Source organism: Oncorhynchus masou, chromosome 6 (genome assembly GCF_036934945.1).
Source record: "Oncorhynchus masou masou isolate Uvic2021 chromosome 6, UVic_Omas_1.1, whole genome shotgun sequence".
NCBI classification, from domain to species: domain Eukaryota; kingdom Metazoa; phylum Chordata; class Actinopteri; order Salmoniformes; family Salmonidae; genus Oncorhynchus; species Oncorhynchus masou.
In genome coordinates, this window is record NC_088217.1 from 2,201,047 (window position 1) to 2,228,917 (window position 27,871).

The 27,871-nt window shown below is 43.7% G+C and overlaps 1 protein-coding gene across 4 annotated transcripts in view; it reads right to left on the reverse strand.

Moving 5' to 3' along the window:
• phf2 (PHD finger protein 2) overlaps positions 1-27,871 on the reverse strand; it is a 131,443-nt gene that overhangs the window by 74,788 nt on the left and 28,784 nt on the right. For all 4 annotated transcript variants that reach the window (XM_064967381.1, XM_064967380.1, XM_064967379.1 and 1 more), the window contains exons 4-9: positions 21,078-21,238; positions 9,512-9,653; positions 7,141-7,327; positions 6,563-6,725; positions 2,398-2,485; positions 2,131-2,237 (exon numbers count right to left, since the gene is read on the reverse strand). In XM_064967381.1, the coding sequence (XP_064823453.1) occupies positions 2,131-2,237; positions 2,398-2,485; positions 6,563-6,725; positions 7,141-7,327; positions 9,512-9,653; positions 21,078-21,238 (848 nt within the window). The remainder of the gene's footprint in view (positions 1-2,130; positions 2,238-2,397; positions 2,486-6,562; positions 6,726-7,140; positions 7,328-9,511; positions 9,654-21,077; positions 21,239-27,871) is intronic.

A 27,871-nucleotide genomic window follows, 5' to 3' on the forward strand; every position in this document is an offset into this window, starting at 1 on the left:
ATATAACTCTGTTTACCGACTCTACAACGTTGTTGAAACTGGATCCATTCTGGTTTAATAACAGAAAACAATCCCTTTAACATCTGAGTAGTGCATCCTGGAACATGTTACTGCAAGCTGAAGGCCGTTTAATTGAGACTCATGCTTCTAGTTGCATGCCTCGAGCTAGCTGTCTGTCTGCGAAGGCTGCCTCGAGCTGTCTGTCTGTCTGCGAAGGCTGCCTCGAGCTAGCTGTCTGTCTGCGAAGGCTGCCTCGATCTAACTGTCTGTCTGCGAAGGCTGCCTCGAGCTAGCTGTCTGTCTGCGAAGGCTGCCTCGAGCTAGCTGTCTGTCTGCGAAGGCTGCCTCGAGCTAGCTGTCTGTCTGCGAAGGCTGCCTCGATCTAACTGTCTGTCTGCGAAGGCTGCCTCGAGCTAGCTGTCTGTCTGCGAAGGCTGCCTCGAGCTAGCTGTCAGTCTGCGAAGGCTGCGTCTAGCTGTCAGTCTGCAAAGGCTGCGTCTAGCTGTCAGTCTGCAAAGGCTGCCTCGAGCTAGCTGTCTGTCTGCGAAGGCTGCCTCGAGCTAGCTGTCAGTCTGCGAAGGCTGCCTCGAGCTAGCTGTCAGTCTGCGAAGGCTGTCTCGAGCTAGCTGTCTGTCTGCGAAGGCTGCCTCGAGCTAGCTGTCAGTCTGCGAAGGCTGCGTCTAGCTGTCAGTCTGCGAAGGCTGTCTCTACACTGATAGACAGGAAATACATCCACAAACTCTGCTGCTAGTTAATAACATGAAAAGAGATGAAACCCTGTCAGGTGGGTGGGGTTAGTCAAGGAGGATGTTCAGGAACGTTCAGATAGAATGTGTTGTTTAGATCAGATATCTCTCCTATAACATTATATGAGCCATGTTCACCTCACCAAAATTACAGTCCTGTACTAAGACAATGATCCCTGACGTAGAGATAGATATGACCTGGACATTAGAACTATTCTCCTGAAGAAACCACTGTGGTCTTAAGACTGCACCATATTCCCTGCATAGGGCACTACCAGCCCTATGGGATCTGGTAGTGAGTAGTGCACTATATAGAGAATTGGTTGCCAATGTGGACACAGGCTACAGTATGTTGGCAATGTTATTTTAAGAAGGCAATCCGGCCATAGTACAGCAGAGAGAGAAAGGCATTCAGTGGAAATGTAAACAGAGCTCTGTGGCCAGCTGAGAGGAGTTAAATCACACAGAGAGAGAGAGCGAGAGAGAGAGAGCGCGAGACAGAGAGCGAGACAGAGAGCGAGACAGAGAGCGAGACAGAGAGCGAGACAGAGAGCGAGAGAGAGAGAGAGAGACAGAGAGAGAGAGAGACAGAGAGAGAGAGAGAGAGAGACAGAGAGAGAGACAGAGACGAGTCAGAGAGAGTCAAAGAGAGAGACAGAGAGAGAGACAGAGACGAGTCAGAGAGAGTCAAAGAGAGAGACAGAGAGAGAGAGAGACAGAGAGAAAGAGAGCGAGACAGAGAGCGAGACAGAGAGAGAGAGACAGAGAGAGACAGAGAGAGACAGAGAGAGACAGAGAGAGACAGAGAGAGAGAGAGCAGTAATTGAGCTCGTGATTGTGCTTGCGCCAGGCCTTTTGAACCTAATCATCTGTGAACGACGCCACGCAGACGTTAAATGACTGTAATAATATTAGAGCATCCAACTCCTCATCTGTTGAGCAGACCGTAGGGAGAAGACACGCCATCTACCACCAGGGCAGCAGGAAACGCATTGCACCGCTAGTCAATAGTCACAGACCCAAAGTCCCCATACACTAATAGTCGTGTATTGAAACCAAATAGTCGTGTATTAAAAACCAAATAGTCGTGTATTAAAAACCAAATAGTCGTGTATTAAAACCAAATAGTCTTGTATTGAAAACCAAATGGTCGTGTATTGAAAAACCTAAAAGTTGCCAAGTAACATACAAGCAGCTATGAGGTGAACCTTAGATAGTCATGGCGTAAAGCCAAACAGACGTGAAGTTAAAACCAGCCAGAAATGAAGTAAAAACCAGCCAGAAATGAAGTAAAAACCAGCCAGAAATGAAGTTAAAACCAGACAGAAATGAAGTTAAAACCAGACAGAAATGAAGTGGGAAAGTTATCAAATAAATAGTGTACCTTTAAATCTCTCCAGCAGGTGTCGGCCCACATACCAGCAGGCAGTCTCAAAGTTGGAGAACGGAGTCAGACAATTCACCTTGAGACGCTTCTCCACTTCGTACGCTCTGGGAGGAGGAGAAGACGACACAAAGAGATGGAAAAGAACTTCAGATGAACTATGTGCTTTACCTGGGAGATACACGTTGTGACCTCACAGCTGAAGGTTTTGTCTCGTCCGTGAAAGTGGAGTCTCCACCTCCTCATTGAAACTAGTGATGCGCTCACCTCATCTGCATCTCAACACTCAGGTTGTGGACAAAGTGTCCGGAAAAGGCCAGAGTGTCCACTGGAGTCAGAACTGCATTGATCCACCCTGGAAACAGACACATTATATGCACACATTACATACACACATTATATACACACATTATATACACACATTATATACACACCAACACATTACATACACACATTATATACACACATTATATACACACCAACACATTATATACACACATTATATACACACATTATATACACACCAACACATTATATGCACACATTATATACACACATTATATACACACATTATATACACACATTATATACACACATTATATACACACATTATATACACACATTATATACACACATTACATACACACCAACACATTACATACACACATTATATACACATTATATGCACACATTATATACACACATTACATACACACCAACACATTACATACACACATTATATAACACACATTATATACACACCAACACATTACATACACACATTATATACACACCAACACATTACATACACACCAACACATTACATACACACATTATATACACACCAACACATTACATACACACCAACACATTACATACACACATTATATACACACCAACACATTACATACACATTATATATATACACACCAACACATTACATACACACCAACACATTACATACACACATTATATACACACATTATATACACACCAACATATTACATACACATTATATACACATTATATATATACACACCAACACATTATATACACACATTATATACACAGCAACACATTATATACACACCAACACATTACATACACACCAACACATTACACACACACCAACACATTACATACACACCAACACATTACATACACACCAACACATTACATACACAGATTATATATACACACCAACACATTATATACACACATTATAAACACACCAACACATTATATACACACATTATATACACACCAACACATTACATACACACCAACACATTACATACACACATTATATACACACCAACACATTACATACACATTATATATATACACACCAACACATTACATACACACCAACACATTACATACACACATTATATACACACATTATATACACACCAACATATTACATACACATTATATACACATTATAAATATACACACCAACACATTATATACACACATTATATACACACCAACACATTATATACACACCAACACATTACATACACACCAACACATTACACACACACCAACACATTACATACACACCAACACATTACATACACACCAACACATTACATACACAGATTATATATACACACCAACACATTATATACACACATTATAAACACACCAACACATTATATACACACATTATATACACACCAACACATTACATACACATTATATACACACCAACACATTACATACACATTATATACACACCAACACATTATATACACACATTATATACACACCAACACATTATATACACACATTATATACACACCAACACATTATATACACACATTATATACACACCAACATATTATATACACACATTATATACACACCGACACATTACATACACACATTATATACACACCAACACATTACATAGACATTATATACACACAATATATACACACATTATATACACACCAACACATTACATACACATTATATACACACATTATATACACACCAACACATTACATACACATTATATACACACCAACACAATATATACACACATTATATACACACCAACACATTACATACACATTATATACACAGATTATATATACACACCAACACATTATATACACAGATTATATATACACACCAACACATTATATACACACATTATATACACACCAACACATTATATACACACATTATATACACACCAACACAATATATACACACATTATATACACATTATATACACACCAACACATTATATACACACCAACACATTATATACACACATTATATACACATTATATACACACCAACACATTATATACACACATTATATACACACCAACACATTATATACACACATTATATACACACCAACACATTACATACACATTATATACACACCAACACATTATATACACACATTATATACACACATTACATACACACATTATATACACACTAACACATTATATACACACATTTTATACACACATTATATATACACATTATATACACACATTATATACACACCAACATATTATATACACACATTATATACACATTATATACACACCAACACATTACATACACATTATATACACACATTATATACACACCAACACAATATATACACACATTATATACACACAAACACATTACATACACATTATATACACAAATTATATACACACCAACACATTATATACACACATTATATACACACCAACATATTATATACACACATTATATACACACCGACACATTATATACACACATTATATACACACCAACACAATATATACACACATTATATACACACCAACACATTACATACACATTATATACACAGATTATATATACACACCAACACATTATATACACAGATTATATATACACACCAACACATTATATACACACATTATATACACACCAACACATTATATACACACATTATATACACACCAACACAATATATACACACATTATATACACATTATATACACACCAACACATTATATACACACCAACACATTATATACACACATTATATACACATTATATACACACCAACACATTATATACACACATTATATACACACCAACACAATATATACACACATTATATACACACATTATATACACACCAACACATTATATACACACCAACACATTGTGTACACATTATATACACACCAACACATTATATACACACCAACACATTGTATACACATTATATACACACCAACACATTATATACACACCAACACATTATATACACATTATATACACACATTATATACACACCAACACATTATATACACATTATATACACACCAACACAATACACACCAACACATTATATACACACATTACATACACACCAACAAATTATATACACACATTATATACACATTATATACACACCAACACAATACACACCAACACATTATATACACACCAACACATTATATACACACATTACATACACACCAACAAATTATATACACACATTATTTACACATTATATTCACATACACACATTACATACACACCAACACATTATATACACACCAACACATTATATACACACATTATATACACACCAACACATTATATACACACCAACACATTATATACACATTATAACCTGATGGTATGAATAGGGTCTGTCCCTACTTCAGAGTGCACTAACCTGATGGTCCCTACTTCAGAGTGCACTAATCTGATGGTATGAATAGGGTCTGTCCCTGCTTCAGAGTACACTAACCTGATGGTATGAATAGGGTCTGTCCCTACTTCAGAGTGCACTAACCTGATGGTATGAATAGGGTCTGTCCCTGCTTCAGAGTGCACTAACCTGATGGTATGAATAGGGTCTGTCCCTACTTCAGAGTGCACTAACCTGATGGTATGAATAGGGTCTGTCCCTACTTCAGAGTGCACTAACCTGATGGTATGAATAGGGTCTGTCCCTACTTCAGAGTGCACTAACCTGATGGTATGAATAGGGTCTGTCCCTACTTCAGAGTGCACTAACCTGATGGTATGAATAGGGTCTGTCCCTGCTTCAGAGTGCACTAACCTGATGGTATGAATAGGGTCTGTCCCTACTTCAGAGTGCACTAACCTGATGGTCCCTACTTCAGAGTGCACTAACCTGATGGTATGAATAGGGTCTGTCCCTACTTCAGAGTGCACTAACCTGATGGTCCCTACTTCAGAGTGCACTAACCTGATGGTATGAATAGGGTCTGTCCCTGCTTCAGAGTGCACTAACCTGATGGTCCCTACTTCAGAGTGCACTAACCTGATGGTATGAATAGGGTCTGTCCCTGCTTCAGAGTGCACTAACCTGATGGTATGAATAGGGTCTGTCCCTACTTCAGAGTGCACTAACCTGATGGTCCCTACTTCAGAGTGCACTAACCTGATGGTATGAATAGGGTCTGTCCCTGCTTCAGAGTACACTTGTAACACTTGTCCACCTGGTCGGCGAAGAACATCTCAGTGTGATTGGCTGAGGACCTCCAGCGCTCGTACAGCGATAGGTTGGCTGACGTGGGCTTGATCAGGAAGAAAATCTTCTCTCCCTGGAAACAACAACATCAACAACAGGACATGTTTATCATTGTTTTGATTGTTTATGGTTAGTTATAGACTCATGCTACAGAGGCCCTGGTCTAAAGTAGTGCACTATATAGGGAATAGGACCCTGGTCTAAAGTAGTGCACTATATAGGGAATAGGGCCCTGGTCTAAAGTAGTGCACAATATAGGGAATAGGACCCTGGTCTAAAGTAGTGCACTATATAGGGAATAGGGCCCTGGTCTAAAGTAGTGCACTATATAGGGAATATATAGGGAAACTATATAGTTTTAGTTCATCATTATAACCGTGCCTAAGGACTCCTCCTTGTTCATCGTACTGCACATTGCATACTGGCCGTACAGACATGTTTTCTTGATCAACCTACCTGGATAAATAAGGTGATTAACTGTGTCATACCTTGAGTACGTGGTACCATGCGGACGCCCCTCCACACTCGATGTGGAAGTCAGTGTAGCTGTCTTTAACACCGATCAGACAGTACTTAGTGACTTTAGGTTTCCCCAGGAGAGCATCGTCTGGCCAGTAGTTCTCCACCCACGACAACCTCCGCACAATCTGAGGGCTCTCCACTATACTGTCCATCCTGAGAGAGGTGTGAGAGAGAGAACCAAACAACCATGTCATGTAATGTTCGAAACATAATATTATATAAATAGATATGAGGGCTCTCCACTATACTGTCCATTCCAAAGACAGACAGTTAGCTACTGGGACAGACAGACAGACAGTTAGCTACTGGGACAGACAGTTAGCTACTGGGACAGACAGTTAGCTACTGGGACAGACAGTTAGCTAATTGGACAGACAGTTAGCTACTAGGACAGACAGACATACAGACAGTTAGCTACTGGGACAGACAGTTAGCTACTGGGACAGACAGTTAGCTACTGGGACAGACAGTTAGCTACTGGGACAGACAGTTAGCTACTGGGACAGACAGAGACAGACAGACAGTTAGCTACTGGGACAGACAGACAGACAGACAGACAGACAGACATACAGACAATTAGCTACTGGGACAGACAGTTAGCTACTAGGACAGACAGACATACAGACAGTTAGCTACTGGGACAGACAGACAGACAGACAAACAGTTAGCTACTGGGACAGACAGTTAGCTACTGGGACAGACAGACAGTTAGCTACTGGGACAGACAGTTAGCTACTGGGACAGACAGACAGACAGACAGACAGACAGACAGACAGACAGACGGTTAGCTACTGGGACAGACAGACAGATAGACATACAGACAGTTAGCTACTGGGACAGAAGACAGACAGACAGTTAGCTTCTGGGACAGACAGACAGACAGTTAGCTACTGGGACAGACAGACAGACAGTTAGCTACTGGGACATACAGACAGACAGTTAGCTACTGAGACAGACAGACAGTTAGCTACTGAGACAGACAGTTAGCTACTGGGACAGACAGACAGTTAGCTACTGGGATAGACAGACAGTTAGCTACTGGGACAGACAGACAGTTAGCTACTGGGACAGACAGACAGTTAGCTACTGGGACAGACAGACAGTTAGCTACTGGGACAGACAGACAGTTAGCTACTGGGACAGACAGACAGTTAGCTACTGGGACAGACAGACAGTTAGCTACTGGGACAGACAGACAGTTAGCTACTGGGACAGACAGACAGTTAGCTACTGGGACAGACAGACAGTTAGCTACTGGGACAGACAGACAGTTAACTACTGGGACAGACAGACAGTTAACTACTGGGACAGACAGACAGTTAGCTTCTGGGACAGACAGACAGTTAGCTACTGGGACAGACAGACAGTTAGCTACTGGGACAGACAGACAGTTAGCTACTGGGACAGACAGACAGTTAGCTTCTGGGACAGACAGACAGTTAGCTACTGGGACAGACAGACAGTTAGCTACTGGGACAGACAGACAGTTAGCTACTGGGACAGACAGACAGTTAGCTACTGGGACAGACAGACAGTTAGCTACTGGGACAGACAGACAGTTAGCTACTGGGATAGACAGACAGTTAGCTACTGGGATAGACAGACAGTTAGCTACTGGGATAGACAGACAGTTAGCTACTGGGATAGACAGACAGTTAGCTACTGGGACAGACAGACAGTTAGCTACTGGGATAGACAGACAGTTAGCTACTGGGATAGACAGACAGTTAGCTACTGGGATAGACAGACAGTTAGCTACTGGGATAGACAGACAGTTAGCTACTGGGACAGACAGACAGTTAGCTACTGGGACAGACAGACAGTTAGCTACTGGGACAGACAGACAGTTAGCTACTGGGACAGACAGACAGTTAGCTACTGGGACAGACAGACAGTTAGCTACTGGGATAGACAGACAGTTAGCTACTGGGATAGACAGACAGTTAGCTACTGGGATAGACAGACAGTTAGCTACTGGGACAGACAGACAGTTAGCTACTGGGACAGACAGACAGTTAGCTACTGGGACAGACAGACAGTTAGCTACTGGGATAGACAGACAGTTAGCTACTGGGACAGACAGACAGTTAGCTACTGGGACAGACAGACAGTTAGCTACTGGGATAGACAGACAGTTAGCTACTGGGATAGATAGGTAGCATTCAACAAATCACGTTTTAGGTCTCTCTTGAAATAAGATTTTTATCTCAACAAGACTAATGTGGTTAAATAAAAGGTTAAGTAAATAATTGAATTCAATGAAAAATCAAATAAATAGCACATTAAAGTGTCATTAACATGCCGATGGTACAAATGAACGAGACAAAGACTCTTCACCGTGTGTCAGAGAACTCCAGGTTGATAACATTTAATACTTTCTTCCTGCTGGTGCTGAAGTAGTAATCTACAAACTCCTTCAGCTTCATTTTACTGTCCTTCTGCTTGGTCACATCTACCACATCCACACCGATTTCTGGACCTGCAACACATACACAACAACATTTAGAAATATGCAGAAGATTAAAGATTCATTATGAACATGAGTCATAGTGGGCAGATGAAGCAAAGAGGTGGGCAGAGTAGAGTACGAGCCAGTAAGATCCTATTGCCTCATTCTAGCATCTGCATATCTCCATTAGGGCACGCCTCCTCTGTGAAGTGCATGTGCGCTATAACTACAATCGACTATGCACTCCTTCTAAACAACGCATTTTTTTAAAACTTTGGCAAAGGGCAAAATCTACTAAACTTAGTCATATCTGTTCATAACAGGTTCTAGTTTTGGGAACAGAAAACGTTATTCAGATCAAATGTTTAATCGATGAGAAAATGTGCAGAATGTCCCCAAAAATCAATTTCCTTCCATCTTCTCCCACTGCCGGCCACTGGGCTTCCTCTCACTACCTTATTTGGTAGTACCATCTTCTCCCACTGCCGGCCACTGGGCTTACTCTCACTACCATATTTGGTAGTGAGTGGAAACGACAAGCAGATGCTTCACATTTACACATCTGATGAAATATCTCATTGTTCAATCTTGTGGCAGAACTGGTGCAGTGTGTCAGGTTGAGCTCTAGATCTAAACAGCAGGTAACAGCTCCCTCTTGTGGTTCCGGATAGTAACAGCATAGTTATACATATAATACTGTTGGAAACATTTAATTTATGACTGAAATATGACGGATTAAAACAAATTAAAGTGAAATTAAATATCAAATTAAACAAAATGAACTTTCAAAATACAATACATTTGAAATATACTCTATATAAAACAATAGACAGGAAAGAATCTCGGAGATCAAAAACAATACTAGAAGTGTTGGTTCCAGACAGAGACTCACATGAACTGAATGAATCGAGAATAATGATGGGTGAGGAAGTTAGAGGCATAAATATCATAGCCCCACCCAAAATGCTAAACACCCCTGGTATTGTAATGGGGAGAGGTTGGAATGTCTTGGGGGTATGATGTAATCTTTATTTAACAAGGCAAGTCAGCTAAGAACAAATTCTTATTTACAATGACGGCCTCCCGGGGAACAGTGGGGTAACTGCTTTGATCAGGGGCAGAATGATGGATTTTAACCTTGTCGGCTCGGGGATTTGATCTAGCAACCTTTCAGTTACTATTCCAACACTCTAACCACTAGGATACCTGCCACCCCTACACTCTAACCACTAGGATACCTGCCGCCCCTACCCTCTAACCACTAGGATACCTGCCGCCCCTACACTCTAACCACTAGGCTACCTGCCTCCTCTACACTCTAACCACTAGGGTACCTGCCTCCTCTACACTCTAACCACTAGGCTACCTGCCTCCTCTACACTCTAACCACTAGGCTACCTGCCTCCTCTACACTCTAACCACTAGGAAACCTGCCAACACTACACTCTAACCACTAGGGTACCTGCCTCCTCTACACTCTAACCACTAGGCTACCTGCCTCCTCTACACTCTAACCACTAGGCTACCTGCCTCCTCTACACTCTAACCACTAGGCTACCTGCCTCCTCTACACTCTAACCACTTGGCTACCTGCCTCCCCTACACTCTAACCACTAGGCTACCTGCCTCCTCTACACTCTAACCACTAGGCTACATTACATTTACATTTAAGTCATTTAGCAGACGCTCTTATCCAGAGCGACTTACAAATTGGTGAATTCACCTTCTGACATCCAGTGGAACAGCCACTTTACAATAGTGCATCTAAATCATTTAAGGGGGGGGGGGGGGGGTGAGAAGGATTACTTATCCTATCCTAGGTATTCCTTGAAGAGGTGGGGTTTCAGGTGTCTCCGGAAGGTGGTGATTGACTCCGCTGTCCTGGCTACCTGCCTCCTCTACACTCTAACCACTAGGCTACCTGCCGCCCCTACACTCTAACCACTAGGCTACCTGCCGCCTCTACACTCTAACCACTAGGCTACCTGCCGCCCCTACACTCTAACCACTAGGCTACCTGCCGCCCCTACACTCTAACCACTAGGCTACCTGCCGCCCCTACACTCTAACCACTAGGCTACCTGCCGCCCCTACACTCTAACCACTAGGCTACCTGCCGCCCCTACACTCTAACCACTAGGCTACCTGCCGCCCCTCCACTCTAACCACTAGGCTACCTGCCGCCCCTCCACTCTAACCACTAGGCTACCTACCTGCCCTACACTCTAACCACTAGGCTACCTACCTGCCCTACACTATAACCCCTAGGCTACCTACCTGCCCTACACTATAACCACTAGGCTACCTGCCGCCCCTACACTCTAACCACTAGGCTACCTGACCCCCTACACTCTAACCACTAGGCTACCTGACCCCCTACACTCTAACCACTAGGCTACCTGACCCCCTACACTCTAACCACTAGGCTACCTGACCCCCTACACTATAACCACTAGGATCCCTGCCGCCCCTACACTCTAACCACTAGGCTACCTGCCGCCCCTACACTATAACCACTAGGCGACCTGCCGCCCCTACACTCTAACCACTAGGCTACCTGACCCCCTACACTATAACCACTAGGATCCCTGCCGGCCCTACACTCTAACCACTAGGCGACCTGCCGCCCCTACACTCTAACCACTAGGCGACCTGCCGCCCCTACACTATAACCACTAGGCTACCTGCCGCCCCTACACTCTAACCACTAGGCGACCTGCCGCCCCTACACTCTAACCCCTAGGCTACCTACCTGCCCTACACTATAACCACTAGGCGACCTGCCGCCCCTACACTCTAACCACTAGGCGACCTGCCGCCCCTACACTCTAACCACTAGGCTACCTGCCGCCCCTACACTCTAACCACTAGGCTACCTGCCGCCCCTACACTCTAACCACTAGGCTACCTGCCGCCCCTACACTCTAACCACTAGGCTACCTACCTGCCCTACACTCTAACCACTAGGCTACCTACCTGCCCTACACTATAACCACTAGGCTACCTGCCGCCCCTACACTCTAACCACTAGGCTACCTGCCGCCCCTCCACTCCACTCTAACCACTAGGCTACCTACCTGCCCTACACTCTAACCACTAGGCTACCTACCTGCCCTACACTATAACCCCTAGGCTACCTACCTGCCCTACACTATAACCACTAGGCTACCTGCCGCCCCTACACTCTAACCACTAGGCTACCTACCTGCCCAACACTCTAACCACTAGGCTACCTGACCCCCTACACTCTAACCACTAGGCTACCTGACCCCCTACACTATAACCACTAGGATCCCTGCCGCCCCTACACTCTAACCACTAGGCTACCTACCTGCCCAACACTATAACCACTAGGCTACCTGCCGCCCCTACACTCTAACCACTAGGCTACCTGACCCCCTACACTCTAACCACTAGGCGACCTGCCGCCCCTACACTCTAACCACTAGGCTACCTGACCCCCTACACTATAACCACTAGGATCCCTGCCGGCCCTACACTCTAACCACTAGGCTACCTGCCGCCCCTACACTATAACCACTAGGCGACCTGCCGCCCCTACACTATAACCACTAGGCGACCTGCTGCCCCTACACTCTAACCACTAGGCGACCTGCCGCCCCTACACTATAACCACTAGGCGACCTGCCGCCCCTACACTCTAACCACTAGGCTACCTGACCCCCTACACTATAACCACTAGGATCCCTGCCGCCCCTACACTCTAACCCCTAGGCTACCTACCTGCCCTACACTATAACCACTAGGCGACCTGCCGCCCCTACACTCTAACCACTAGGCTACCTGCCGCCCCTACACTATAACCACTAGGCGACCTGCCGCCCCTACACTCTAACCACTAGGCTACCTGCCGCCCCTACACTCTAACCACTAGGCTACCTGCCGCCCCTACACTCTAACCACTAGGCTACCTGCCGCCCTACACTATAACCACTAGGCGACCTGCCGCCCCTACACTCTAACCACTAGGCTACCTGACCCCCTACACTATAACCACTAGGATCCCTGCCGCCCCTACACTCTAACCCCTAGGCTACCTACCTGCCCTACACTATAACCACTAGGCGACCTGCCGCCCCTACACTCTAACCACTAGGCTACCTGACCCCCTACACTATAACCACTAGGATCCCTGCCGCCCCTACACTCTAACCCCTAGGCTACCTACCTGCCCTACACTATAACCACTAGGCGACCTGCCGCCCCTACACTCTAACCACTAGGCTACCTGCCGCCCCTACACTATAACCACTAGGCGACCTGCCGCCCCTACACTCTAACCACTAGGCTACCTGCCGCCCCTACACTCTAACCACTAGGCTACCTGCCGCCCCTACACTATAACCACTAGGCGACCTGCCGCCCCTACACTCTAACCACTAGGCTACCTGCCGCCCCTACACTCTAACCACTAGGCTACCTGCCGCCCCTACACTATAACCACTAGGCGACCTGCCGCCCCTACACTCTAACCACTAGGCTACCTGGCCCCCTACACTATAACCACTAGGATCCCTGCCGCCCCTACACTCTAACCCCTAGGCTACCTACCTGCCCTACACTATAACCACTAGGCGACCTGCCGCCCCTACACTCTAACCACTAGGCTACCTGACCCCCTACACTATAACCACTAGGATCCCTGCCGCCCCTACACTCTAACCCCTAGGCTACCTACCTGCCCTACACTATAACCACTAGGCTACCTGCCGCCCCTACACTCTAACCACTAGGCTACCTGCCGCCCCTACACTATAACCACTAGGCTACCTGACCCCCTACACTATAACCACTAGGATCCCTGCCGCCCCTACACTCTAACCCCTAGGCTACCTGCCTGCCCTACACTCTAACCACTAGGCTACCTGCCGCCCCTACACTCTAACCACTAGGCTACCTGCCGCCCCTACACTCTAACCACTAGGATCCCTGCCGCCCCTACACTCTAACCACTAGGCGACCTGCCGCCCCTACACTCTAACCACTAGGCTACCTGCCGCCCCTACACTCTAACCACTAGGATCCCTGCCGCCCCTACACTCTAACCACTAGGATACCTGCCGCCCCTACACTCTAACCACTAGGCGACCTGCCGCCCCTACACTCTAACCACTAGGCGACCTGCCGCCCCTACTCTCTAACCCCTAGGCTACCTACCTGCCCTACACTCTAACCACTAGGCGACCTGCCGCCCCTACTCTCTAACCCCTAGGCTACCTACCTGCCCTACACTCTAACCACTAGGCTACCTGCCGCCCCTACACTCTAACCACTAGGCGACCTGCCGCCCCTACTCTCTAACCCCTAGGCTACCTACCTGCCCTACACTCTAACCACTAGGCGACCTGCCGCCCCTACTCTCTAACCCCTAGGCTACCTACCTGCCCTACACTCTAACCACTAGGCTACCTGCCGCCCCTACTCTCTAACCCCTAGGCTACCTACCTGCCCTACACTCTAACCACTAGGCGACCTGCCGCCCCTACTCTCTAACCCCTAGGCTACCTACCTGCCCTACACTCTAACCACTAGGCGACCTGCCGCCCCTACACTCTAACCACTAGGCGACCTGTTGAACCGTTGTTGCTCCTAGACGTTTGCACTTCACAGTAACAGCCCTTACAGTTGACCGACCGGGGCTCTAGCAGGGCAGACATTTTGAGGAACTGACTTGCTGAAGAGGTGGCATCCTATGACGTTGAAAGTCACTGGGCTCTCCAGCAAGGCCATTCTACTGACAAAGTTTGTCTATGTTGATTTTAACATTTAATTAATAATTTTCAACAGGTATGTCTGAAATAGCTGAATCCACCCATTTGAAGGGGGGTCCACATACGGTTGTATACTCAGTGTACTCAGTGTACCGTATACTCAGTGTACCGTATACTCAGTGTACCGTATACTCAGTGTACCGTATACTCAGTGTACCGTATACTCAGTGTACTCAGTGTACCGTATACTCAGTGTACTCAGTGTACTCAGTGTACCGTATACTCAGTGTACTCAGTGTACCGTATACTCAGTGTACTCAGTGTACCGTATACTCAGTGTACTCAGTGTACCGTATACTCAGTGTACCGTATACTCAGTGTACTCAGTGTACCGTATACTCAGTGTACTCAGTGTACCGTATACTCAGTGTACTCAGTGTACCGTATACTCAGTGTACTCAGTGTACCGTATACTCAGTGTACTCAGTGTACCGTATACTCAGTGTACTCAGTGTACCGTATACTCAGTGTACTCAGTGTAGCGTATACTCAGTGTACTCAGTGTAGCGTATACTCAGTGTACTCAGTGTAGCGTATACTCAGTGTACTCAGTGTAGCGTATACTCAGTGTACTCAGTGTAGCGTATACTCAGTGTACTCAGTGTAGCGTATACTCAGTGTACTCAGTGTAGCGTATACTCAGTGTACTAAGTGTAGCGTATACTCAGTGTACTCAGTGTACCGTATACTCAGTGTACTCAGTGTACCGTATACTCAGTGTACCGTATACTCAGTGTACTCAGTGTACCGTATACTCAGTGTACTCAGTGTACCGTATACTCAGTGTACTCAGTGTACCGTATACTCAGTGTACTCAGTGTACCGTATACTCAGTGTACTCAGTGTACCGTATACTCAGTGTACTCAGTGTACCGTATACTCAGTGTACTCAGTGTACCGTATACTCAGTGTACTCAGTGTACCGTATACTCAGTGTACTCAGTGTACCGTATACTCAGTGTACTCAGTGTACCGTATACTCAGTGTACTCAGTGTACCGTATACTCAGTGTACTCAGTGTACCGTATACTCAGTGTACTCAGTGTACCGTATACTCAGTGTACTCAGTGTACTGTATACTCAGTGTACTGTATACTCAGTGTACTTAGTGTAATGTATACTCGGTGTACTCAGTGTACTGTATGCTCAGTGTACTCAGTGTACTGTATACTCAGTGTACTGTATACTCAGTGTACTGTATACTCAGTGTACTGTATACTCAGTGTACTGTATACTCAGTGTACTCAGTGTACTGTATACTCAGTGTACTCAGTGTACTGTATACTCAGTGTACTGTATACTCAGTGTACTCAGTGTACTGTATACTCAGTGTACTGTATACTCAGTGTACTCAGTGTACTGTATACTCAGTGTACTCAGTGTACTATATACTCAGTGTACTGTATACTCAGTGTACTCAGTGTACTGTATACTCAGTGTACTCAGTGTACTGTATACTCAGTGTACTGTATACTCAGTGTACTTAGTGTACTGTATACTCAGTGTACTCAGTGTACTGTATACTCAGTGTACTGTATACTCAGTGTACTGTATACTCAGTGTACTGTATACTCAGTGTACTCAGTGTACTGTATACTCAGTGTACTGTATACTCAGTGTACTCAGTGCACTGTATACTCAGTGTACTCAGTGCACTGTATACTCAGTGCACTGTATACTCAGTGTACTGTATACTCAGTGTACTGTATACTCAGTGTACTGTATACTCAGTGTACTCAGTGCACTGTATACTCAGTGTACTCACTTTACTGTATACTCAGTATACTGTATACTCAGTATACTGTATACTCAGTGTACTCAGTATACTGTATACTCAGTGTACTCAATATACTGTATACTCAGTGTACTCAGTATACTGTATACTCAGTATACTGTATACTCAGTGTAATCAGTATACTGTATACTCAGTGTAATCAGTATACTGTATACTCAGTGTACTCAGTATACTGTATACTCAGTGTACTCAGTATACTGTATACTCAGTGTACTCAGTATACTGTATACTCAGTGTACTCAGTATACTGTATACTCAGTGTAGTCAGTGTACTCAGTGCAGTCAGTGTACTCAGTGCAGTCAGTGTACTCAGTGCAGTCAGTGTACTCAGTGCAGTCAGTGTACTCAGTGTACTCAGTGTACTGTATACTCAGTGCACTAAGTGTACTGTATACTCAGTGTACTGTATACTCAGTGTACTCAGTGTACTGTATACTCAGTGCACTCAGTGTACTGTATACTCAGTGCACTCAGTGTACTGTATACTCAGTGCACTCAGTGTACTGTATACTCAGTGTACCGTATACTCAGTGTACTCAGTGTACCGTATACTCAGTGTACCGTATACTCAGTGTACTCAGTGTACCGTATACTCAGTGTACTCAGTGTACCGTATACTCAGTGTACTCAGTGTAACGTATACTCAGTGTACTCAGTGTACCGTATACTCAGTGTACTCAGTGTACCGTATACTCAGTGTACTCAGTGTACCGTATACTCAGTGTACTCAGTGTACCGTATACTCAGTGTACTCAGTGTACCGTATACTCAGTGTACTCAGTGTACCGTATACTCAGTGTACTCAGTGTACCGTATACTCAGTGTACTCAGTGTACCGTATACTCAGTGTACTGTATACTCAGTGTACTCAGTGTACCGTATACTCAGTGTACTCAGTGTACTCAGTGTACTGTATACTCAGTGTACTCAGTGTACTGTATACTCAGTGTACTGTATACTCAGTGTACTCAGTGTACTGTATACTCAGTGTACTGTATACTCAGTGTACTGTATACTCAGTGTACTTAGTGTACTGTATACTCAGTGTACTCAGTGTACTGTATACTCAGTGTACTGTATACTCAGTGTAATGTATACTCAGTGTACTGTATACTCAGTGTACTGTATACTCAGTGTACTCAGTGTACTGTATACTCAGTGTACTCAGTGTACTCAGTGTACTGTATACTCAGTGTACTCAGTGTACTGTATACTCAGTGTACTGTATACTCAGTGTACTGTATTCTCGGTGTAGTCAGTTTACTCAGTGCACTCAGTGTACTGTATACTCAGTGTAGTCAGTTTACTCAGTGTACTGTATACTCTGTGTAGTCAGTTTACTCAGTGCACTCAGTGTACTGTATACTCAGTGTACTCAGTGTACTGTATACTCAGTGTACTGTATACTCAGTGTACTGTATACTCAGTGTACTGTATACTCAGTGTACTCAGTGCACTCAGTGTACTGTATACTCAGTGTACTCAGTGCACTCAGTGTACTCAGTGTACTGTATACTCAGTGTACTCAGTGTACTGTATACTCAGTGTACTCAGTGTTCTCAGTGTACTGTATACTCAGTGTACTCAGTGTACTGTATACTCAGTGTACTCAGTGTACTGTATACTCAGTGTACTCAGTGTACCGTATACTCAGTGTACTCAGTGTACTGTATACTCAGTGTACTCAGTGTACTGTATACTCAGGGTACTGTATACTCAGTGCATTAGGATTAGTATTTATCCCCTTTGCTTTCGACAGTGTTTCGTTACAAAACTAAAATCCTTATTCTAAACACCTCAGCAATCTACACACAATACCCCATCGTGACAAAGAAAACACAGCCTCAAGTCTTCTTAGGTATGACGTTACAAGCTTGACACACCTGTATTTGGAGAGTTTCTCCCATTCTTCTCTGTAGATCCTCTCAAGCTCTGTCAGGTTGGATGGCGAGCGTCGCTGCACAGCTATTTTCAGGTCTCTACAGAGATGTTTGATCAGGTTCAAGTCCAGGCTCTGGCTGGGCCACTCAAGGACATTCAGAGACTTGTCCAGAAACCACTCCTGTGTTGTCTTGGCTGTGTGCTTAGGGTCGTTGTCCTGTTGGAAGTTGAACCTTCGCCCCAGTCTGAGGTCCTGAGCGCTCTGGAACAGGTTGTCATAAAAGATATTTCTGGTCTTTGCTCTGTTCATCTTTCCCTCGATCCTGACTAGTCTCCCAGTCCCTGACACTGAAAAACATCCCCACAGCATGCTGCTGCCACCACCATGCTTCACCGAAGGGATGGTGCCAGGTTTCCTCCAGACGTGACTCTTGGCATTCAGGCCAAAGAGTTCAATCTTGGTTTCATCAGACCAGATAATCTTGTTTCTCATGGTCTGAAAGTCTTAAGGTGCCTTTTGACAAATTCCAAGGGCTGTTATATTCCTTTAACTGAGGAGTGGCTTCCGTCTGGCCACTCTACAATAGAAACCTGATTGGTGGAGTGCTGCAGAAATGGTTGTCCTTCTGGAAGTTCTCCCATCTCCAACCCAACTCTGTCAGAGTGACCATCGGGTTCTTGGTCACCTCCCAGTCCAAGGCCCTTCTCCCCAGATTGCTGTTTGGCCAGGCGGCCAGCTCTAGGAAGAGTCTCGGTGGTTCCCAATTTCATCCATTTAAGAATGATGGAGGCCACTGTGTTCTTGTGGACCTTCAATACTGCAGAAATGTTTTGGTACCCTTCTACAGATCCAACGCTCTAACCACCTACTTTGCATTGCTTTTTTTACTTTACATTGGAGACTGCCTGTTACGCGAATGCAGTAAGCCAAGTTAAGTTGCTAGCTAGCATTAAACTTATCTTATAAAAAACAATCAATCAATCATAATCACTAGTTAACTACACATGGTTGATGATATTACTAGTTTATCTAGCGTGGCCTGCGTTGCATATAATCTGACTGAGCATACAAGTATCTAAGTATCTGACTGAGCGGTGGTAGGCAGCAGCAGGCTCGTAAGCATTCATTCAAACAGCACTTTCGTGTGTTTTGCCAGCAGCTTTTCGCTGTGCGTCAAGCATTGAGCTGTTTATGACTTCAAGCCTATCAACTCCCGAGATTAGGCTGGCGTAACCGAAGTGAAATGGCTAGCTAGTTAGCGGGGTGCGCGCTAATAGCGTTTCAAACGTCACTCGCTCTGAGACTTGGAGTAGTTGTTCCCTTTGCTCTGCATGGGTAACGATGCTTCGAGTGTGGCTGTTGTCGATGTGTTCCTGGTTTAAGCCCAGGTAGGGGCGAGGAGAGGGACGGAAGCTATACTGTTACACTGGCAATACTAAAGTGCATATAAGAACATCCAATAGTCAAAGGTATATGAAATACAAATGGTATAGAGAGAAATAGTCCTATAGTTCCTATAATAACTACAACCTAAAACTTCTTAACTGGGAATATTGAAGACTCATGTTAAAAGGAACCACCAGCTTTCATATGTTCTCATGTTCTGAGCAAGGAACTGAAACGTTAGCTTTCTTACATGTCACATATTGCACTTTTACTTTCTTCTCCAACACTGTGTTTTTGCATTATTTAAACATGTTTCATTATTTATTTGAGGGAAAATTGATTTTATTGATGTATTATATTAAGTTAAAATAAGTGTTCATTCAGTATTATTGTAATTGTCATTATTACAAATAAATACATTTTTGTTTTTATAATCGGGCGATTTCGGTATTGGATTTTTTTGGTCCTCCAATAATCGGTATCGAAAAATCATAACTCTGTCGACCTCTATTCTCCACGTCCATGTAGAAGGTGGGAGCGGACATCTCCGGTATTACGAAAGCTGTTAGAGCAGTAGACAGAGACAGGACTATACGTACCAACATGGTTCTCCACATCATTGATGTAGAAGGTAGGAGCGGGCATGGACATCCCCAGACCGTCCTTCTTCAGAACCAGGATCGGTTCGTTAAAACCAACCTCTTCCAGGTAGTCCATCGTCAGCTGACTGCCGTTCAGCTTCACCACAATGTCCTCAGAGCTGTAAAACAGAGATTACAGAGCCTTCAGAAAGTATTCATACCCCTTGTCCTCAGAGCTGAGGACTTATAACAGTCAAATCACTTCATATTGTATTCGTCACCTGCTTCGTTAATAATGGGTGTAGACTAACAGTGAAATGCTTATTTATGGGCCTTCCCAACATTACAGAGAAACAGAGAAATAATAGAAAAGTAATAACATGTACAAATAAATACACAATGACTAACAATAACATGGCTCTATACACTGGGTACCAGTACTGAGTAGATGTGCAGGGGTATGAGGTAATAACATGGCTCTATACACTGGGTACCAGTACTGATTAGATGTGCAGGGGTACGAGGTCATAACATGGCTCTATACACTGACCCAGAGTCAGATGGGGCCCTTTATCTACTGACCCAGAGTCAGATGGGGCCCTTTATCTACTGACCCAGAGTCAGATGGGGCCCTTTATCTACTGACCCAGAGTCAGATGGGGCCCTTTATCTACTGACCCAGAGTCAGATGGGGCCCTTTATCTACTGACCAAGAGTCAGATGGGGCCCTTTATCTACTGACCCAGTGTCAGATGAAGTCGTTTATCTACTGACCCAGAGTCAGATGGTCTCCTTTATCTACTGACCCAGAGTCAGATGGTCTCCTTTATCTACTGACCCAGAGTCAGATGGTCTCCTTTATCTACTGACCCAGAGTCAGATGGTCTCCTTTATCTACTGACCCAGAGTCAGATGAAGCCCTTTATCTACTGACCCAGAGTCAGATGAAGTCATTTATCTACTGACCCAGATGGTCTCCTTTATCTACTGACCCAGAGTCAGATGGTCTCCTTTATCTACTGACCCAGAGTCAGATGGTCTCCTTTATCTACTGACCCAGAGTCAGATGAGGCCCTTTATCTACTGACCCAGAGTCAGATGGTCTCCTTTATCTACTGACCCAGAGTCAGATGGTCTCCTTTATCTACTGACCCAGAGTCAGATGAAGCCCTTTATCTTTGGGCGGCAGGTAGCCTAGTGGTTAGAGTGTAGGTGCGGCAGGTAGACTACTGGTTAGAGTGTATGTGCAGCAGGTAGTCTAGTGGTTAGAGCGTTGGACTTGTAACCGAAAGGTTGCCAGATCAAATCCCCTGTTCCCCAGTAGGCTGTCATTGAAAATAAGAAGTTGTTCTTATTAACTGACTTGCCTAGTAAAATAAATGTAAAAAATATATAAATATTTATTTTTATTTTTTTATCTACTGACCCAGAGTCAGATGAAGTCGTGGATACCATTTGTGTCCAGTATGAAGTGTTTTTTAACGGCGCGTTTGGAAAGGAGCAGCGGAGGGGTGTTGCTCCATGACCGGGATTTCCAATCGTTCAACTCCGCTCAGCGGTCCTGTTCTGTGAGCTTGTGTGTCCTACCACTTCGCGGCTGAACCGTTGTTGCTCCTAGACGTTTCCACTTCACAGTAACAGCAGTTACAGTCGACCGGGGCAGCTCTTGCGTTTATCACAGTGCCAGTATTAATACTCATCACTGTATCCTGTATCGAAACATTGGCTGGTCCTCATTCGAGTCCCAGCGATCACTTCATTATGAAATGTTTGTTTCCAAGCTCCCAACTTACCAAACTTCATAGTTAAAGTTTAAAAACATGGTTAACTCTGGAGGTCCCTCTGGTCTCCACCAATTTAGGTCTTCCAACGAAATTGTTGGAATATCCTTGCGAAATTCCTTGCATGTTGATTCCCTGGTGCCACTAGGGAAATGTAGGACTCTGGTGTTAAATGAATTAATTGAGGATTGCAGGTGTTTCCGTTGATTGTAATGGTTCATTTGTTGAGGTTGTACCTTGTAATTTTATTTGGAATGTTCATTTTCTTGATAGTGAAAATGTTTGTCCTCAGGGTACTGATCTGAATAAGACCCTGGTCTCAATCGGACACCCCCTGAATGAATAAAAGTACAAACCTGCCAGATGTACCTGAAGGACAGTGGGCCCATAGCTGAACAGCTGTATTGGTGTCTTGTTATTCCCCTAACAGGTTATTCCCCTAACAGGTTATTCCACTAACAGGTTATTCCCCTAACAGGTTATTCCCCTAACAGGTTATTCCCCTAACAGGTTATTCCACTAACAGGTTATTCCCCTAACAGGTTATTCCCCTAACAGGTTATTCCCCTAACAGGTTATTCCCCTAACAGGTTATTCCCCTAACAGGTTATTCTCCTAACAGGTTATTCTCCTAACAGGTTATTCTCCTAACAGGTTATTCCCCTAACAGGTTATTCCCCTAACAGGTTATTCCCCTAACAGGTTATTCCCCTAACAGGTTATTCCCCTAACAGGTTATTCCCCTAACAGGTTATTCCCCTAACAGGTTATTCCACTAACAGGTTATTCCCCTAACAGGTTATTCCACTAACAGGTTATTCCCCTAACAGGTTATTCCCCTAACAGGTTATTCCCCTAACAGGTTATTCCCCTAACAGCACAAGAACATTACCCGAAACAGTTACAAGCAAAACAAAAATAAACAATAAATATTTAAAATGGGCGACAGGGGGACAAGAGTCTCAAGTTTAAGTATCAGTTTGCAATATACAGTGGGGCAAAAAAGTATTTAGTCAGCCACCAATTGTGCAAGTTCTCCCACTTAAAAAGATGAGGCCTGTAATTTTCATCATAGGTACACTTCAACTATGACAGACAAAATGAGAGAAAAGAAATACAGAAAATCACTTTGTAGAATTTTTTATGAGTTTATTTGCAAATTATGGTGGAAAATAAGTATTTGGTCATCTACAAACAAGCAATATTTCTGTCTCTCACAGACCTGTAACTTCTTCTTTAAGAGGCTCCCCTGTCCTCCACTCGTTACCTGTATTAATGGCACCTGTTTGAACTTGTTATCAGTATAAAAGACACCTGTCCACAACCTCAAACAGTCACACTCCAAACTCCACTATGGCCAAGACCAAAGAGCTGTCAAAGGACACCAGAAACAAAATTGTAGACCTGCACCAGGCTGGGAAGACTGAATCTGCAATAGGTATGCAGCTTGGTTTGAAGAAATCAACTGTGGGAGCAATTATTTGGAAATGGAAGACATACAAGATCACTGATAATCTCCCTCGATCTGGGGCTCCACGCAAGATCTCACCCCGTGGGGTCAAAATGATCACAAGAATGGTGAGCAAAAATCCCAGAACCACACGGGGGGACCTAGTGAATGACCTGCAGAGAGCTGGGACCAAAGTAACAAAGCCTACCATCAGTAACACACTACGCCGCCAGGGACTCAAATTCTGCAGTGCCAGACGTGTCCCCCTGCTTAAGCCAGTACATGTCCAGGCACGTCTGAAGTTTGCTAGAGAGCATTTGGATGATCCAGAAGAAGATTGGGAAAATGTCATATGGTCAGATGAAACCAAAATATACCTTTTTAGTAAAAACTCAACTTGTCGTATTTGGAGGACAAAGAATGCTGAGTTGCATCCAAATAACACCATACCTACTGTGAAGCATGGGGGTGGAAACATCATGCTTTGGGGCTGTTTTTCTGCAAAGGGACCAGGACGACTGATCCGTGTAAAGGAAAGAATGAATGCATCGTGAGATTTTGAGTGAAAACCTCCTACCATCAGCAAGGGCATTGAAGATGAAACGTGGCTGAGTCTTTCAGCATGACAATGATCCCAAACACAACCGCCCGGGCAACGAAGGAGTGGCTTCGTAAGAAGAATTTCAAGGTCCTGGAGTGGCCAAGCCAGTCTCCAGATCTCAACCCCATAGAAAATCTTTGGAGGGAGTTGAAAGCCCGTGTTGCCCAGCAACAGCCCAAAAACATCACTGCTCTAGAGGAGATCTGCATGGAGGAATGGGCCAAAATACCAGCAACAGTGTGTGAAAACCTTGTGAAGACTTACAGAAAATGTTTGACCTCTGTCATTGCCAACAAAGGGTATATAACAAAGTATTGAGATAAACTTTTGTTATTGACCAAATACTTATTTTCCACCATAATTTGCAAATAATTTAATTAAAAATAGCACAACAAGGTGAGTCCAAAAATGTATTGTATGCTGCTGCATAAATGATGTAATATGCCAGGGAGATATGCATACTGTAGCTAAGAAAGTAATACTAAGTGTATGTTGTGTAGTAAGCTGTTAGTAGCCCATGTATCTCACCCTAATAATTTGGTCCCGTTTCACCTCCTAATTTTACATGTTCTAACTTGGTGATGCACATGTAGCCTTTAACCTGTTTTAGAGAAATGTAATATTTGAATATTGTAAGAGCTTTCAATGTCTGCTTTTATGACCCCTTTATTTATCCTACGGTTCTGACTTGGTGTACAGGGAGAATACTGTAAGAACGACCCATGTTCTGATTTCTGTCGCTGTACATTTCAAAAGTGTCAAACAAATAGTTATATTGACTACGTCCGACCTAGCTCGCTCATTAATGTCTTAATTGAAATTACCGATTGCCTCTTATCCACTTGTCATCCCTCTATGGCACATTTTATACAATTGTCACGAGAAACCACATTTGTTTAATCAAGTCAGCCATATCAGCTACGTTTTTTATTTTTTAAAGGCAGTAAATGAGGCTGAATGAACAGTTTCGCTGCCAGACAAGGCTACGCTCATAGCCAGGTGTATCAGTGGTACTGTGTTAGGACAGCTTTATGTAGGCCCCAACAGTGTGACAGCACCGTTTGTCACCGTTATAGTGCAATTAATGTGTTGTTTAGTGTTGTGGGTTTGCTGGCATGCATCTAAAAAAAAAAAATCTTTAAATTTGCCCCAACCAAGATATACATTCTAAAATCACCACTGCACCCATCTACAATGACCACACGAGAACAACAAGTCCTGTTCAATCAGCCACTGTTGAGACCGGCCGGCTGAGATGTATTAATACAGCCTGATTATCCTGTCTGAGATGTATTAATACAGCCTGATTATCCTGTCTGAGATGTATTAGTACAGCCTGATTATCCTGTCTGAGATGTATTAGTACAGCCTGATTATCCTGTCTGAGATGTATTAGTACAGCCTGATTATCCTGTCTGAGATGTATTAGCACAGCCTGATTATCCTGTCTGAGATGTATTAGCACAGCCTGATTATCCTGTCTGAGATGTATTAGTACAGCCTGATTATCCTGTCTGAGATGTATTAGTACAGCCTGATTATCCTGTCTGAGATGTATTAGTACAGCCTGATTATCCTGTCTGAGATGTATTAGTACAGCCTGATTATCCTGTCTGAGATGTATTAGTACAGCCTGATTATCCTGTCTGAGATGTATTAGCACAGCCTGATTATCCTGTCTGAGATGTATTAGCACAGCCTGATTATCCTGTCTGAGATGTATTAGTACAGCCTGATTATCCTGTCTGAGATGTATTAGTACAGCCTGATTATCCTGTCTGAGATGTATTAGTACAGCCTGATTATCCTGTCTGAGATGTATTAATACAGCCTGATTATCCTGTCTGAGATGTATTAGCACAGCCTGATTATCCTGTCTGAGATGTATTAGTACAGCCTGATTATCCTGTCTGAGATGTATTAGTACAGCCTGATTATCCTGTCTGAGATGTATTAATACAGCCTGATTATCCTGTCTGAGATGTATTAGTACAGCCTGATTATCCTGTCTGAGATGTATTAGCACAGCCTGATTATCCTGTCTGAGATGTATTAGTACAGCCTGATTATCCTGTCTGAGATGTATTAATACAGCCTGATTATCCTGTCTGAGATGTATTAGTACAGCCTGATTATCCTGTCTGAGATGTATTAGCACAGCCTGATTATCCTGTCTGAGATGTATTAATACAGCCTGATTATCCTGTCTGAGATGTATTAGTACAGCCTGATTATCCTGTCTGAGATGTATTAGTACAGCCTGATTATCCTGTCTGAGATGTATTAATACAGCCTGATTATCCTGTCTGAGATGTATTAGTACAGCCTGATTATCCTGTCTGAGATGTATTAGTACAGCCTGATTATCCTGTCTGAGATGTATTAATACAGCCTGATTATCCTGTCTGAGATGTATTAGCACTGTCTGATTATCCTGTCTGAGATGTATTAGCACTGTCTGATTATCCTGTCTGAGATGTATTAGCACTGTCTGATTATCCTGTCTGAGATGTATTAGCACTGTCTGATTATCCTGTCTGAGATGTATTAGTACAGCCTGATTATCCTGTCTGAGATGTATTAGTACAGCCTGATTATCCTGTCTGAGATGTATTAATACAGCCTGATTATCCTGTCTGAGATGTGTTAGTACAGCCTGATTATCCTGTCTGAGATGTATTAGTACAGCCTGATTATCCTGTCTGAGATGTATTAGTACAGCCTGATTATCCTGTCTGAGATGTATTAGCACAGCCTGATTATCCTGTCTGAGATGTATTAGTACAGCCTGATTATCCTGTCTGAGATGTATTAGTACAGCCTGATTATCCTGTCTGAGATGTGTTAGTACAGCCTGATTATCCTGTCTGAGATGTATTAGTACAGCCTGATTATCCTGTCTGAGATGTATTAGTACAGCCTGATTATCCTGTCTGAGATGTATTAATACAGCCTGATTATCCTGTCTGAGATGTATTAG